Here is a 16,432-nt window from a genome sequence, read left to right as displayed (position 1 = left end):
AAATCCTAAAAAGAGAGAATTTTGAAAAAGTAATCATAAAATATTCACTGATTCAAAAAAACGTTTGTGATTAAAAAAATTGCATATTCAAAAATTATTCATGATTTTCAAAAAACGCTACTATAAATAAAAACTGTCATGATTTTGAATAAATATTTTTGGATTCAAAAATGTTCACAGATTCAAAAAGTATACATGAATTTTTGAAAATGTTCACAAAATTCAATTTTTTTGTGAATTGCAAAAACATAGATTCCAAAATTTCGCTGATTAAAAAAAATCATGTATTAGAAAAATAATGATGCATTTCAAAAATGTTTGTCAAAACAAAAAAATTATCTTGAATTTCACAAATGGTTCCCAATTTCCAAAAATCATCCATACCCACACGGCAGCACACGGATTTCATGTGATTGACCAAATAAGTCAGTCACCAGTAACCTAATAAATCTTTCATATCTTTGGCAACACATTAAATTCAGATTAACCTGTACAAATCCAATAACAACCAATCTTTTGCTATCTTTGGCAACCCATTAAATTCGGATTAATCGGTATAAATAAATTTGGATCAATCTGCGGTAGCCTAATAAATCTTTAGTATATTTGGCAACCAATTAATTCAGATCAATCGGTACAAATCAATCAACAATCAATCTTTGGCAACCCATTAAATTCATGTAAACTAGTACAAAACAATCAACAATTGATAAATCAACAGCTACACTATATTCGTTCACCGCTCCACCTTGCTCCCATGGTTTGTCGTGCCTCCCCGCTGCCGAGGACAACGTCCAGCTCACGGTAACACCCCTGTAACTAAACTACAGTGATCTCCTCCTAATTATTGCCATGTCATCGTGTTTTGCAATAATGCAAGCCACTTTTCCCAAATAAAACTCAAATTCAAATTCCAGTTACAAGTCAAAATATTATTTCTTCAGACAGTAAAACAAAAATGTTTGTAATACCCTAAATCATCCCAAAGTAATTTTCATGAAGAAACCAACCATGTTTAAATTCCCAAAATGCCCCTAAAATATTTAAAGTGGACCAACAACAACTATTTAAGTCAATCAAATATAAACCCAAATATAAATGTTTGCGAATGGCCTGATATTAGGCTGCTATTTTTTACAAAAATGAGATTTTTATTGTTTTACCTTGAGGATTACAATCATGTTGGTGTAGCAAATCAATCTCATCTGGTCCAATCTAAGCCAAACTGTTGTACGCATGTGATGATGCCCTATGTGATGATCTGCTGCTATTAATAGTAATGCTCGGCAAATGAAGTGCTACAAGATATACGGGTCATTGCGAAGCTCTGGACTGAATTGACTAGCACAAATTTAATCTTTTTTTTCTGAACTCAGTACAGATGCAAGCGCTTATATATACGCGCATACACTCACCCACAAATTTAGTCTTCTAGATCATCAATATTCCAGTCAGTAGCATTGAAATTTACTAGTGCTCCAGTTCAGTCCAATTTATAGAATGGAAAACGATTCTAAACTTGTATGTGCATTGAACAAAATAAGGGAGTACCAAATTTCACATCTATACAAGTTGCCGCACTATGATTAGGTGATTACAAGTTTTCTGTGACCAACCCTCGAAAATAATAATCTCTAAACAAGTATATATAAGCAAATAAAATCATAGGTTGCCTGAAGTTTGAAGGATATACCTCCTGAAATATCTTTCTGAAATATTGTACTCCCTCCGTTCCTAAATATTTTTCTTTCTAGAGATTTCAATAAATGACTACATACGAAGCAAAATGAGTGAATCTACACTCTAAAGTATGTCTATATACATCCGTATGTGATAGTCGATTTGCCATGGAGTAATTCATTATGCAAGGTGAATGTGCTACATAAAGACAGCAAAGTGAGCAGGTCATTTTTTTTCCCAATTCATATCATGAATGCTAATTTCAGATATAAGTCAGAAAGGGACTAATTATTTGTTGGTTTAAAACCATTACTCCATGGCAAATGCAATTGCTACAAGATCTGCTTGACCTGGCTAAGCTCCGGGCTCCAGAGACCGGAGAGGCATGGCCAGAAATATTTTGGACTTCAAGGTCTTGACTCTTGACTCTAACATATCAAAATGCTGCCAAAAATAACTCCTGCAACCCTGAAGCAATTATTGTAAGCTTGATAACATTCCAGCCAGTAGCATTTATGGAGAAGTTTCCCTTAGCGTTAGCCTCTCAGTTCAGTCCAATTCATATATCAACAAAGAAACGGAGATCAATTAATTCTCAACCTCACCGAGTTTCTGCACTATGATTTGGTGCTTACAAATTTTCTATGAACAATAATGTGCAGAGAGAAAACAATAATAAGTTCTCTAAAAGATATACTACCTCTAAACTGTTCTCATAGATGCTGCAAGGAAGATGGATCACAGTTTTTCAGATAAGAGGTGAATTTTATTGACTCAAATGAAGCATCAACCAAATACAAACACAATGAGCACAATCACAACCTCTACATAGCTAGGATACACACAGCCACACCAACACACGCACACAAACATAGCAAAGTCATACAAGAACAAAGCTATGTCTAAGCGACAGAAGAGAACTCCGAAACGATGGAAACAGCCATCGAAGAACTACAACAACGATCTACCTCAACTAGATCGAGCGCACAATCCAGAATTGAAAACACAAGAGACACAACAATGCAGAAGAAATGAACATGCAATGCCGTAATGCTACTGCTGCAGGAGGAGGAGCACCGCCCCTTGGTCGCCCTAGTTCCCCATCGTTAACCGCCGCATGATCTCATCGAGTTGCGGGTACACGATGTAGCTCTCGGAGCCCTCGTCCTCGCTGGAGCTGCTGTCGGGCGGCGGCGGCGGAGTGATCAGCGGCTTCTTGTAGACCTTGTGGACCACGAAGACGACGTCCGGCGGCACGGGGCCCGGGTGCGCGCGGCGGAAGGCGGCCGCGTTCCTGTTGAGCCGGTACTCCTTCATCCGCCAGCGCGTCAGCGATATTACCTCCCCATCCCTGCACGTGTAGCGGTACGCGAACCTGCGCCGGAACGCCACTGCCTCCCGGCCGCCCTCGCCGCCATAGTACGCCTTCTCCTGGCCGTACTGCTCCCAGCACCCGCCCGCGTCCGGCGTCGGGCACGTCTCGCCGGCGGGCTTTGCCGCGAAGAAGAAGCCCCATACCTCGTCGTAATCCCTCCTGTGGTTTTCCGGGAAGGAGAGCGCGCGTGGGCACAAGGACAAGACGTCCACGCCCTCCTCGATGATGCCGGGGAAGAAGACGCCGCCGAGCCCCGCCCTGGGGATGAGGTAGTGGCCGATGAGCTCACAGCCGGTGGGTTGGAACACGCAGCCAGCTGCTGCCAGATTAGCCATCGCCGACCGATGCCGAAGTTGTAGCCTAGCTAGGAGGGGTAGGTTCTGTGGGCGACGCGAAATGTGGGTGGATCAGAGAGTTCGATTATGCCATGGGAGAACTCAGATCTGGGGGGCCTGCTGCTCCTCCTCCTTTTGTAGATGGGACGACATCATGGCAGTTAGCAGGGAAGGTTCCAGAAGCAAATACAGATGGCACACCAGATAGAGGGTGTCAAATTCGGTCGCGTGTGCTCCGTTCGAACAAAATTTGATGGCCCATTGATCAAGAGTGTCCCAATCTGAAAACAGGGTCAGACTGAATGGCCTTTTTCAGTTTCGTCTCGGCTTTGTTCCACAATCGTGCTTGGCCCAAGCAAATGGCATCGGATTGGAGTTCACAAAATATTCCTAATATAAGAGAGGGAGGGTGATCTAGGATTCGGAACACCTTACCATTTCTTGAGTCCCAAAAATTCCAAAGGATTGAGAGAGGCACGCCTCTGGCTAAATGGAATTTTTAAGGTTGCTTTCCCGAAGCAAATAGGCGGCAGAAGAGTAAGTTGTTGCCAAATCCGCATGGCTTTCGGACAGTTGATGAAGAGGTGATTTGTGTTTTCGGAAGGAACATAGTACCTTACTCGGGCGGACGACTTACGAGAGGTTATTGTCAACAATATTTGCGTTGATTTAATCTGTCATCGAACAATAACCAAACAACAAATATTGACTATATTTGAAGCACGACAGCGCTAGATGACCTTAGCATGATCACACTCCACATTTTTATCCCATATGAGACCATACATGATAATTTTAAAGAGACAAAAAAAAAGCGAAACGATTCGCCGTCGATATGCATGCATCTACTTCCTCCGTTCCTAAATATAAGTCTTTGTAGAGATTCCACTATGAACACCATACAGATGTATATAGATGCATTTTAAGTGTAGATTCATTCATTTTGTTTCGTATGTAGTCTATCTAGTGGAATCTCTACAAAGATTTATATTTAGGAACGGAGGGAGTATTTGACAAAGCGATGATGTCGACGCTCTAAATGTTACTTCTACTGGTACGAGAGGGAGGGTGATCTAGGCTTCAGAATGCCGCAACGTTCCCTAAGTCCCAAATTCAGATAATTGAGAGAGGCACCTCAGACTAAATGAAAATTTTGAGCCTGCTTTTGGCGTAGCAACATCCCATAAGCCCCGGAAGCAAGTAGGCGTGGGTTGTGGCCAAATCCGCATGGGTTTGGGACACTTGATGAAGAGTTTACGTGTCTTTGGAAGGAACGGGATACCTTGTATGGGCGGCCGGTCGGGAGAGGTGTTTGTCGAACATATTTGCGTTGGTGTAATCTTTCCTCAAACAATAATTAAGAAATAAATAATGATCATATTGAGCATGGTAGTGCTAGATGAGCTCGGTATGATCACACTCCACATTTTTTTTATTTCATGTGAGACCATACATGGTAATTTTAAAGTGACAAACATATAGCGATAGAATCAATGACGTCCACGCTCTAAATGTTATTTTTAAGCTTCAAAATGATATATCTCTCAAACCATTTTTTTGGGAATCTCCATGGTACACTTTGTTTCGACGAGATCATTTAAACTAGACCCTATGTTGTTGAGCTTTGACGTTTTTATCTTTCACAGGTGTCATTTTTTTTAGAGGAAGTTGGCTTAGTAGCAAAGTTACTAGTTAGCAAACATGGATCGACAACTTTATGGATGTTTTAAAAAAACATCTCTATGTTTATACCTATATCTATACTTGTATATCTATATCTATATATGTCTCTTTCTATCTAAGAGAAAGGTGTTCTGTTCCACTCCACACTTCTTCCATCCTCCCTCGCACCTCTGTTTTTTTCTTCTGGTACCACAAGATAGACCAAAGAAAATTCGTTGTGGGAAAGTCCCACGCACACATCTCTGGCTAAATGAAGTTTTTGGGGTTGCTTTTGGTGTGGCAATAACCAATAAGCCTCGGAAGCAAGTAGGCGCGGGTTGTTGCCAAATCCACATGGCTTTCGAACAGTTAACGAAGAGGCGATTTGTGTCTTGGGAAGGAGTGGAGTACCTCTGACAGGCGGCGACTTGAGGTGCCTGTCGAACATATTTTTCTTGGTTTAATCTTTCCTTGAACAGTTACCAAGCAAAATATATTGGTCATATTCGGAGCATGACAATGCTAGATGAGCTCTACATGATCACACTCCACATTTTATCCCTGTGAGACCATAAATGCTAATTTTAAAGGGGTAAAAAATATAGTGAAACGTCTCACGCATGCATGTGTGGGTGATAAAAGCAATGACCTCAGCGCTCTAAATTTTATTTGAAACTTTGAAATGATATATCTCTCAAACAATTATTCGTATTTACAATCTATCTCCATGGTCTGCTGTTTCGACAAGATCATCAAAACTAGACCCCCACGTTGTTAAGCTTTGACATTTTTTCTTTCTTCCAAAAGTGTCACCAAACTTTTCTATGGAGTTTAGTACCAAAGTTACAAGGTGGCAACTTTGATAACAATACAACAACAAGTTCATTAAACATGGGTGAAAACTTTATGGATGGTTTTCTTTTTTCAAAATAAATGCATCTCCTAAATCACTAAGCTCCATGGGGGAAAATCTCCCAGGAGCGATCGAGGCGATAGATTTCACTAGTGGTCTCGATTTTGACCGTGGCAGGCATGTTGAGTGTTCCCCTATGGTTGGCATGCATGTGGGGGTGTGGGCCTAAGCGTTGTGGCCATTGGCAGGGGTTTGTATTGGTATGTGTCGCACGGTTGCCTCCCTCTTCCACGCTCTGCTTGCGTCAATTATGAGAGACGACACGGCCTATAGGCCCTAGCGCCGCCGGAACTCGCATCCGCACGTTGCACACTGCCGCTCGCCATGCATCGCCTTCTTGTTCCTTTCAGAGCACCGCCAGCTCCGAGGCCAACACCCGCCTATTTTTCATCGTCGTTGGCTTTCCCCGTTTGGGTGCTGGACTTGATAAGCTCTGGCAGTGCATAATCTGGTCAGTATCCTCGATGGGGGTGGTGAACGTGGCCTTATGTACCATATCGGAGGCCGCACAGGGGTTTTACCCTTATTCGGGCCTCCAGTGAGGAGCAACACCCTATGTCCTGCTTTGAGTTCTTATTCTTGGTGGGTGTACCTCGGGCAAGAGATTACAGTGGCGGAGATGAGATTGCTACCGAGAGTCTAGTCTATGAAAGTATATGGGAACAAGAGCCATGTATCCCTCTCCTTATATGCACGATATGGGCTAGAGTTTTACAAGAGGGAGATCTAATCATCGCCGCCACCATGCTGGCTTGGGGGGCTTTGCCGCGAAGAAGAAGCCCCATACCTCGTTGTAATCCCTCCCGTGGTTTTCTGGGAAGAAGAGCGCGCGTGGGTGCAAGAACAAGACGTCCACGCCCTCCTCGATGACGCCGGGGAGGAAGAAGCCGCCGAGCCCCGCCCTGGGCATGAGGTAGTGGCCGACGAGCTCATGGCCGGTGGGTTCGAACACGTAGCCAGCTTCTGCCAGATTAGCCATCGCCGACCGATGCCGAAGTTGTAGCCTAGCTAAGAGGGGCAGGTTCTGTGGGCGTCACGAAATGTTGGGTCGATCAGAGAGTTTGATTATGCCATGGGAGAACTCAGATCCGGGGGGCCTGCTGCTCCTCCTCCTTTTGTAGATGGGACGGCATCATGGCAGTTAGCAGGGAAGGTTCCAGAAGCCAAGTACAAATGTCACACCAGATAGGGGATGTCAAATTCGGTCGCGTGTGCTCAATTCAAACAAAATTTGATGGCCCATTGATCAGGAGTGTCCAATCCGAAAACTGAGTTAGACTGGAACGGCCTTTTTTGGTCATGTCCCGACTTTGTTTCACAACCGTGCTTGGCCCAATATAAATGGCATCGGATTAGAGTCCACAAAATATTTCTAATATAAAAGAGGGAGGTTGATCTAGGCTTCGGAACACACCTTAGCATTTCTTGAGTCCCAAAATTTCCAGAGAATTGAGAGAGGCACACCTCTAGCTAAATGGAGTTTTTAAGGCTGCTTTTCCGAAGCAAGTAGGCAACATAAGAGTAAGTTGTTGCCAAATCCGCATGGCTTTTGGACAGTTGATAAGGAGGTGATTTGTGTTTTCGGAAGGAACAAAGTACCTTACACGGGCGGCGGCTTACGAAAGATGACTGTTAAACATATGTGCGTTGATTTAATTTGTCGCCGAACAATAACCAAGCAACAAATATTGACTATATTTGGAGCACGACAACCCTAGATAAGCTCACCATGAAGACACTCCACATTTTTACCCCATATGAGACCATACATGTTAATTTTAAAGAGACAAAAAAAATAGCGGAACAATTCGCCATCGATATGCATACATCTATCCGACAAAGCAATGATGTCGGCGCTCTAAATGTTACTTCCACTAGTAATGGAGGGAGAGTGATCTAGGCATTGGAACGCCACAACATTCCCTAAGTCCCTAATTCAGATAATTGAGATAGGCACCTCTGAATAAAATGATGTTTTTGAGCTTGCTTTTGGCGTATTAATAACCCATAAGCCCCGGAAGCAAGTATTGTTGCCAAATCCGCATGGTTTTCGGACAGTTGATGAAGAGGTTATGTGTCTTTGGAAGGAACAGGGTACCTCGTATGGGCGGCGGGTCGGGAGAGGTGCATGTCGAACATATTTGCATTGGTTTAATTTTTTCTCAGACAATAACCAAGCAACAAATATTGACCATATTGAGCATGGCAGTGCTAGATGAGCTCGGCATGATCACACTTCACATATTTTATTGCATGTAAGACCATACATGTTAATTTTAAAGGGACAACCATATAGCGACAATATGAATGACGTCGGCGCCCTAGATGTTATTTTTTAAGCTTCAAAATGGTATATCTCTCAAACCATTTTGTGTGCATATCCATGGTCCACTTTGTTTCGACGAGATCATTGAAACTAGACCCTATTTTTTTGAGCTTCGACATTTATATCTTTCACATGTGTCATAATTTATTTTTCTATGAAGTTGGCTTAGTAGCAAAGTTACTAGGCGGCAAATATGGAACATCAACTTTATGGATGTTTTAAAAAACATCTCTATCTCTATATCTATACTTTTATATCTATATCTATATATGTCTCTTCCTATCTAAAAAAAGGGAAAGGTTTTCCGTTCCGCTCCACACTTCTTTCACCACCCCCCCTCGCTCAGCTGTTTTGTTTTGGTACCAAGAGAAAGACCAGAGAAAATCCGTCGTGTGGAAGTCCCACGCACACACCTCTTGCTAAAAGAAGTTTTTGAGGTTGCTTTTGGCGTGGCAATAACCCGTAAGTCTTGGAAGCAATTAGGTGTGTGTTGTTGCCAAATCCGCATGGCTATCAGACAGTTAATGAAGAGGCGATTTGTGTCTTGGGAAGGACTAGAGTACCTTTGACAGGCGGCAGCTTGAGGTGCTTGTCGAACATATTTTTCTTGGCTTAATCTTTCCTCAAATAGTATGTGAGCAAAAAACATTGACCATATTTGGAGAATGACAATGCTAGATGAGCTCTACATGATCACATTTCACATTTTTATCCCTGTGAGATCATACATGCTAATTTTAAAGGGGTAAAAACGTAGTGAAACGTTTCACACATGCATCTATGGGTGATAAAAGCAATGACGCCATCGCTCTTAATGTTATTTGAAATTTCGAAATGATACCTCTCTCGAACCATTATTAATATTTCCAATCTATCTCCATGGCCCGTTGTTTAGACGAGATCATCAAAACTAGACCCATACGTTGTTAAGCTTTGATGTTCTTTCTTTCTTCCAAAAGTGTCACCAAATTTTTCTATGAAGTTGCCTTAGTACCAAAGTTACAAGGTGGCAACTTTGATACCAATACAACAACAAGTTCATTAAACATGGGTTGACAACTTTATGGATGGTTTTCCTTTTTCAAAATATATGCATCTCCTAAATCACTAAGCTCCATGGGGCAAAAACTCCTGGGAGCGATCGAGGCGGCCGATTTCGCTAGTGGTCTCAATTTTGGCCGTGCAGGTGCGTTGAGTGGGCCCCTTTGGTCGGGCGTTGGGGGGGGGATGCGGGCCTAAGAGTTGTGGCTTGGGAGGGGTTTGTTTGGGTACCTGTCGCGCGTTTGCCTCCCTCTTCCACACTCTGCTTGCATCAATTATGAGAGATGACACGGTCTACAGACCCTAGCGCCGCCGAAACCTCCCATCCATGCGTCGCACACTGCCATTCGCCGTGCCTTATTGTTCCTGTCGGGGCGCCGCCAGCTCCCAGGCCAACACCCGCCTGTTTGTCATCGTCGTTGGCTGTTCCCGTTGGGTGTTGGACTTGATAAGCACTGGCGGTGCATAATCTGGTTAGTATGCTCGGTGGGTGGTGAATGTGGCCGCATGTACCAGATCGAAGGCCGCACATGGGTTTTACCCTAATTCAGGCCTCTAGTAAGGAGTAATACCCTATGTCATGCTTTGAGTTCTTATTGATGGTGGGTGTGCCTCGGGCGAGGGATTACAATGGTGGAGATGAGATTGCTAGCGAGAGTCTAGTCTGTAAGAGTGTATCAGAATGAGAGCCCTGTAGCCCTCTCCATATATTCACGATGAGGGCTATAGTTTTAAAAGAGGGAGATCCAATCATGGCTGCCGCCATGCTGGCTTGGGGGGCAAGATGATCCTTGGAAGCCTACCCATTCCTCTGGGAACCTTCCTATTGCTAGCTATGTGGTCGGCCTCCTAGGCAACTTGGCAGGTCTGTCGCCGGGCTGCCTGTGGAGAAGGCATCCTCGGTGCATCACACCTTTAGTAGCCCCGAGCTTGTGTTGGGTTGGAGCTTTTTGGTTTTCGAGAACCCACAAGAACTCCTCGTCTTTGTGTTGGATGTCAGGACTTCTTTCTAGATGCTCGGCCTTGAAGACATATGCGGGCCTGCTTACCGCAAGGACTCCGAGAGCGCCTTCCGTTGCAGGCTCGGGTGTGGCGTGGAGCTCGCCGAAGGCCGAGGCCCCGCATTTTGAGCTATGATGTCAAGTCTTTGGTTGATTGAATTGTCATAGCCAGGTCTGTGTTGTCTTGTCAAAACAGGCTCATCGACCCTTGAGGGCGCTTGTTGGTTGTGCGATGACATGATGATAATGCCGGAATTCACATGCCCACATCTCGTGGAATGGGAAACCATAGAGGATGTGGGGAGCTTGTCACACCGTGAGTCCCGACCATTCAATTTTATTGCGGCGGCTATAAAGCGGGGGAGAAAAGGTAATTTCTCCTTCCCCTCCCTTCATCTTCATCCTCACGCATTCCCCTCCTTGCATCCTTTGCTATTACCACGCATGTATAGCTCGCACAACCTTCCACCTTGATCCTCTGCGTCCGTCGAGATAGCCAAATCCAAGGATGGTCAGGGACAAACCCACGCAATATGCCGCTTAGGCGACCGTGACCGTGAAGCGAAAATGGAAGAGGGCCGCCGACAGCCGCGACCCGCAAGCCGAAGTAGCCTCGCGCGGCGAACGAAACCACTAGGAAGTAGTTCTTGTCACCCGTCCGCGCTAAGGAGATCGACCAGCTGGTGGTGGAGAAGTGTACCCCGACAGATCTGGTCTGCACGATGCCCGAAAAGGAAGCTCCACTAGCGTCGACCACCGAAGAGCACGCGCTTCATCAGGAGTCTTCGGACGTAAGTGCGGTGATTGATATGGTTATTGTTCTTGCCAACACATGAAGTGATTAAGTTGAAGTCGCCGCCAAGCAGCCAGAGACGAGCACACAACACCCTGCATCCCGGAGGTCTGCTAGGAACTCCAACTTGTCGTCGTCGCCTTGAGGGCCATAAACCCTAGTCAACCATGAGTACAGGTTCGCCACGATAGTAGAGACGAGAGCCGTAATGTGGTGCAAGACAATGGTGAGACTGGAGATGGACACCGCTGAGTGCTGCGAGGCGAGAAGAATGTGTCGCCGGATGCCAATCATGGGGAGGACGAAGAAGTCCTGAAAGCTTGGGCCAACGTCTTGATCACCGTGGGCAGGATGATAAGGTCCAGTTTGATCTCTTTGAGACAAACCACAATAGGAGAGGCAACATAAATAATAGAACGAATGGTAGCGTGTTTGGTAGGACAATTAAAACCGTGAACGTTTCAGCAAAATCGCACGAAGATTGCACTCCATGAAGACCAAGGATGGGTCCAATGCACGATACTAGGCTACGATAGTTCGGACACTGACAGTGGTGTGGTGCAGCCTGGAAAGCACGGTGTTAGGCATGTCCCACCCGGAAAGTAAATGGATGAACCTACTTTGAAAAACACATTCTAAATGCCAAAAAACTCTGAAAAAGTTTCACGCATATATATTCACATTCTATGTGCACGCATAAAGTTTCGCAGGAAAACAACTTTTTCTTTGGCATGTGCAAAAAAGACAAAAAAATGCATCGTGGAACGCTTTTAGAGGCACTGAAGTTTGTCTTTTTCGCAGAGGCAAAATAAAAAGTGATTTTTTTCATAAAACTTTGTGCTGCATACACATGTGTGCGAAGATGTATGCATTTGTTTCGATTTTTTTGACATTTTAAAACGCGTTTAAAACGCATTTTTGAAAAACGGGTTCATATGCCCATGAGTTCAAGACTTTCCCACTCTATCTCACCCATAGTAATCTGTAAACGCCTGGACAACGTCGTCCGCAAAGGGATGTTCAAACAGCCTAGAGTGCTTGGCCTGACTCTTTCTCATCTTTTTGCAGAATGACACGACAGCGTAGAACACGATTGGCCTTAGTATCGGGAAAAGCAATGCACCAGCTGCGTCTAGGCATGGATGGGGTAGCTAGCAACGGCAAGGGTGCAAACTTGCACGCCATGCACAAACGCATGCAAAGCGGGGTCCACCACCGAAGCCGCATGGGGGTGCAGCAATGTTTGGCTAGAAAAGACGCAACCAAAACGGTTGGGGCCAGACAGTGTTTAGCTGGAAGAAACGTCTAAAACGTTGCTTGGGAGGTAGTAGCAAATATTGTTCCTACACTACTGTTGTGGAATCATTTTCCAAAAATATATCAATTGATGTCACGGCAAGTCACAAATATACATGAATGTTACGGCTTATACAAGTATGGTTATTGTACTCAGCAAGTTATTTGAAATGCAAAATCGTTGGTCGGCCTCGGCCATGGAGCCATGGTCTGCTGCTATTGGAAGTGGTTACTAACTACTCGGCACATGCAAGTGCTACAAGACCTACCTGACAAGGCTAAGCTCTGGAGTGAAATGACCAGCACAAATTTAGTCCCCTGGATCATGAACATATATAGCCTTATAAACTGAAACTGCACATCCTTGCAATGATTGCCCAACACTCCAGTCAATAGCACTGACATCTGGGGGTAAAAAAAAGCATTGCATCTACTACTAGTCTTTAGTTCAAACAAAAATAACATCTACTACTAGTGTCTCAGTTCAGTCCAATTTACAGAAACGCAAACGATTCTAAATTTGAATGTGCACTGGATAAAATAAGCGAGTACCAATTTTCACATATTTACAAGTTTCGGCACTATGGTTAGGTGATTACAACTTTTCTATAACCAACCCTAATATTCTCTCTCTAAACAACTACTCCTGAAGGTTAAAGGATATACCTCCTGAACTATCCTGGCAGTTTTTTAAAATGTTGTAATTACATGACACAACCTTATTTCTCGAACTAGATGACCGAAACAAAGCTATGAACAACCCAAACATGGGAAGAGACGACCAAGACTCACGTCCACATAAAATCTAAATCATATTATGAAACGACCAAGTCCTGCATCGGCCCATTGCCAAGCATCAGTTTTAAACTGATTGATGACTCTTCACAAAGGAAGTATGTGTTGTTGAAAACACTCTTGTTCCTCTCTCACCATATGCTCTAGATGATTAGACACCTAGGAATTTAAAGCCTTTCTCTTTGTGCCATGAGTTCTCAACCTGGCCTCCTGCCACCATCATGGATTGGAAGGGAAGCCGAGGGAACGATCTCGCTCAGATTTGCCCATTGCAGCACGGAGCTCCAAATGATCGAAATGAGCCGCCTCCTGTGTAGAGAACTAGAGGTACAGAAACAACAAGTATCATCATGTGCTAAATCCCTCTTGGCAAGATGGTCTACCGTCCAAACACGAGATGAGCCAAAGAAAAAGTTTGCATTTCAGCGGTGCCCATAATTGCCTTATGGTGCAATCCATACTGCAATTGATTGCCGCAGTGAAATAAGCACTATATACTAACTTTGCCGAAAAAACCCTTTTGAGCCCCAACTCCAGGTCCACTTATCTTCAACGCCATGGATCGTTGGGGTTTAAGAAATAATTTCCAGAAGGTAACCACCTGCAGGAAAGTGTGAATGTTGATCTCACCATTGATATCTTTGATCCAAGCTTCATTAGAAGTCGCTTCAGCAACAGTCCTGCGTGACCTGACGACCGGATATACTAATTATTTGTTGGTTTAAAATCTGTTAGACAAGTCACAGATGCATGGTAGAACGATTGTTCTACGGGTTTCAGTTCAAAAAAAAAAGTCACAGATGCATGAACATTACAGCTTATACTAATATGGTGCTTATATCCAGGTCCAGCAAAGTCATCCAAAGCTTAGCTTCCAATTATTCAGATGGGAAGACATCTTTAGCTTGTTTGCTGTGACTGAAACTGGAAACCGTTACTCCTAAATAGTAAAACTGAAACTGGAGTGGTATTCAAACTGATATCTCTCTCTCCAACCATTTTGAAACTGAAACTGGAGTAGCAACCATTACTCCTAAATACTACTCCAGTTCCAATTATTCGAACAAAGCGGACCATGAACATAGGTCATAAAATCTCAAATTATTCAGATCGGAAGACATCAGACCAAGACACACGTCCACATAAAACATAAATCATAAAATGAAACGGTGATAATACCTCCGAACTGTTCTGGCAGATGCTGCGAGGGAGGCTGACTACATTGCACTTCGAACGAAACAGACCAATCAATCTACCTCAACTAGATCGAGCGCACAAACCACAACTGAAATGAAACGAAATAGAAACACAACAACTCTAAAGAAATCAACATGCAGTTGCATAATTCTACCGCCTCCTCTTCAACACGATGGAGCGCTCGGAGCCCTCCTGCTCGCTGTCGCTGGAGCTGCTGTCGGCAGGCGGGGGGAGCACCGACTTCCGGTAGACCTTGTGGACCACGAAGACGACATCCGACGCCTCAGGGTCCGCGTGCGCGCGGCGGAAGGCGGCCGCGTCCCTGTTGAGCCGGTACTCCTTCATCAGCCAGCGCGTCGGCGACCATACCGCCCCGCCCTTCCACGTGTAGCGGTACGCGAACCTGCGCCGGAACGCCACTGCCTCCCGGCCGCCCTCGCTGCCGTAGTACGGCTTCTCCGTGCCGTACTGCACCCAGCACCCGCCCGCGCCCGGCGTCGGGCACGTCTCGCCGGCGGGCTTTACCGCGAAGAAGAAGCCCCATACCTCGCCGTAATCCCGTATGTGGTTTTCCCGGAAGGGGAGCTCACGCGGGGGCAAGGACAAGACGTCCACGCCCTCCTCGATGAAGCCGGGGAAGATGCCGCCGCCGAGCCCCGCCCTGGGGACGAGGTAGTGGTGGATGAGCTCACGGCCGGTGGGTTGGAACACGTAGCCGGCTGTCAGATTAGGGTTCGCCATCGCCGACCGATACCGAAGTTGTAGCCTAGGAGAGGTAGATGCTGTGGGCGACTCAAAATGTTCAGTGGATCTGAGAAAGAGAGTTCGATTATGCCCTGGGATAACTCAAATTGGGAGGACCCTGCTCTTGCTTTTGTAGATGGGTTGGCATTAATGACAGGAAGGTTCCAGAAGCCAAGTACAGATGGCACATTAGATAGAGGGTGCCTAATCTGGTCGGTGATAACATGTGCTCAATTAGAACAAAATTTGATGGGCCAATTGATCAGGATTGTCCAATCGGATTTGTTTGCACAACCATGCTTGGCCCAAATAAATGGCAACAGATTAGAGTCCACAAATATTCCTAATATAAAAGAGGAATGGTGATTTAGGCTTCGAAACACCTCAGCTTGTTTTAGTCCCGAAATTTCAAGAGAAACGAGTCTCAAACTTTCTAGAGAATTGAGGGAGCCACCTGTGGTTAAGTGAAGTTTTTTAGGTCGATGATGATGTAGGAACGCCCAAGCCTTGCGTGCGGAAGCATGTTGGCGGCAGAACAATGAGTTATTGGCAAATCCGCATGGCTTTCGGACAACTGATGATGAGGTGATTTGTTTCTTCAGAAGCAACGGAGTACCTTGTACGGGCGGCGGCTTGGAGTGAGTTGTTCACAAATTAAATCCGCATGACTTTCGGACAATTGACGAAGAGGTACTTGTCGAATATATTTGCCTTGATTTAATCTTTCCTCGAACAATGACCAAGCAACAAATATTGACTGTATTTGAAGCACACGACAACGTCAGATGAGCTTGGCATGATCACACTCCACATTTTTATCCCACATGTGAGACCATACATGCTAATTTTAAAGGGACAAGAAATAAAGCGGAATGATTCGCCAGCGATATGCATGCATCTATGGGCGATAAAAGCAATGACGTCAGTGCTCCAGATGTTACTTTTGAAACATCAAAATCATATCTCTCTCAGACCATTACTCGGATTGATGATCTATCTTCACGATCCGCTGTGTTTCGACGAGATCATCGAAATTAGACTATAGGTTGTAAGCATTGACGTTTTTCTTTCCAAAATGGTGTCGCCAAATTTTTCTATGAAGTTGCCTTATTACCAAAGTTACTAGCCAGTAACTTCGATACAAATACAACAAGAAGTTCGTTAAACATGGGCTGACACTTTTATGGATGTTGAAACTCCCAGGAGCAATCCAGTCGACAGATCTGCTCGGCCGTTCCCAATTTTTACCGAGTCACGCGTAGGCTGGGCTGGCG

At 44.7% G+C, this 16,432-nt stretch overlaps 2 protein-coding genes across 2 annotated transcripts; both read right to left on the bottom strand.

The window, feature by feature from the left end:
• Positions 1-2,424: 2,424 nt before the first annotated feature.
• Positions 2,425-4,198, bottom strand: LOC109743813 (uncharacterized). Its single transcript, XM_020302904.3, has one exon. The coding sequence runs from the start codon at positions 3,388-3,390 to the stop codon at positions 2,773-2,775; it is 618 nt and encodes a 205-aa protein (XP_020158493.1). The 5' UTR covers positions 3,391-4,198; the 3' UTR covers positions 2,425-2,772.
• A 10,156-nt stretch (positions 4,199-14,354) lies between these two features.
• LOC109743807 (NAC domain-containing protein 58-like) lies at positions 14,355-15,261 on the bottom strand. Its single transcript, XM_020302897.4, has one exon. The coding sequence runs from the start codon at positions 15,153-15,155 to the stop codon at positions 14,565-14,567; it is 591 nt and encodes a 196-aa protein (XP_020158486.1). The 5' UTR covers positions 15,156-15,261; the 3' UTR covers positions 14,355-14,564.
• Positions 15,262-16,432: the final 1,171 nt, after the last annotated feature.

This window comes from Aegilops tauschii, chromosome 2 (genome assembly GCF_002575655.3).
Source record: "Aegilops tauschii subsp. strangulata cultivar AL8/78 chromosome 2, Aet v6.0, whole genome shotgun sequence".
In the NCBI taxonomy this organism is placed as follows: Eukaryota; Viridiplantae; Streptophyta; class Magnoliopsida; order Poales; family Poaceae; genus Aegilops; species Aegilops tauschii.
The sequence above is the reverse complement of the archived record's forward strand: the minus strand, read 5'-3'. Positions and strand labels throughout refer to the sequence as shown.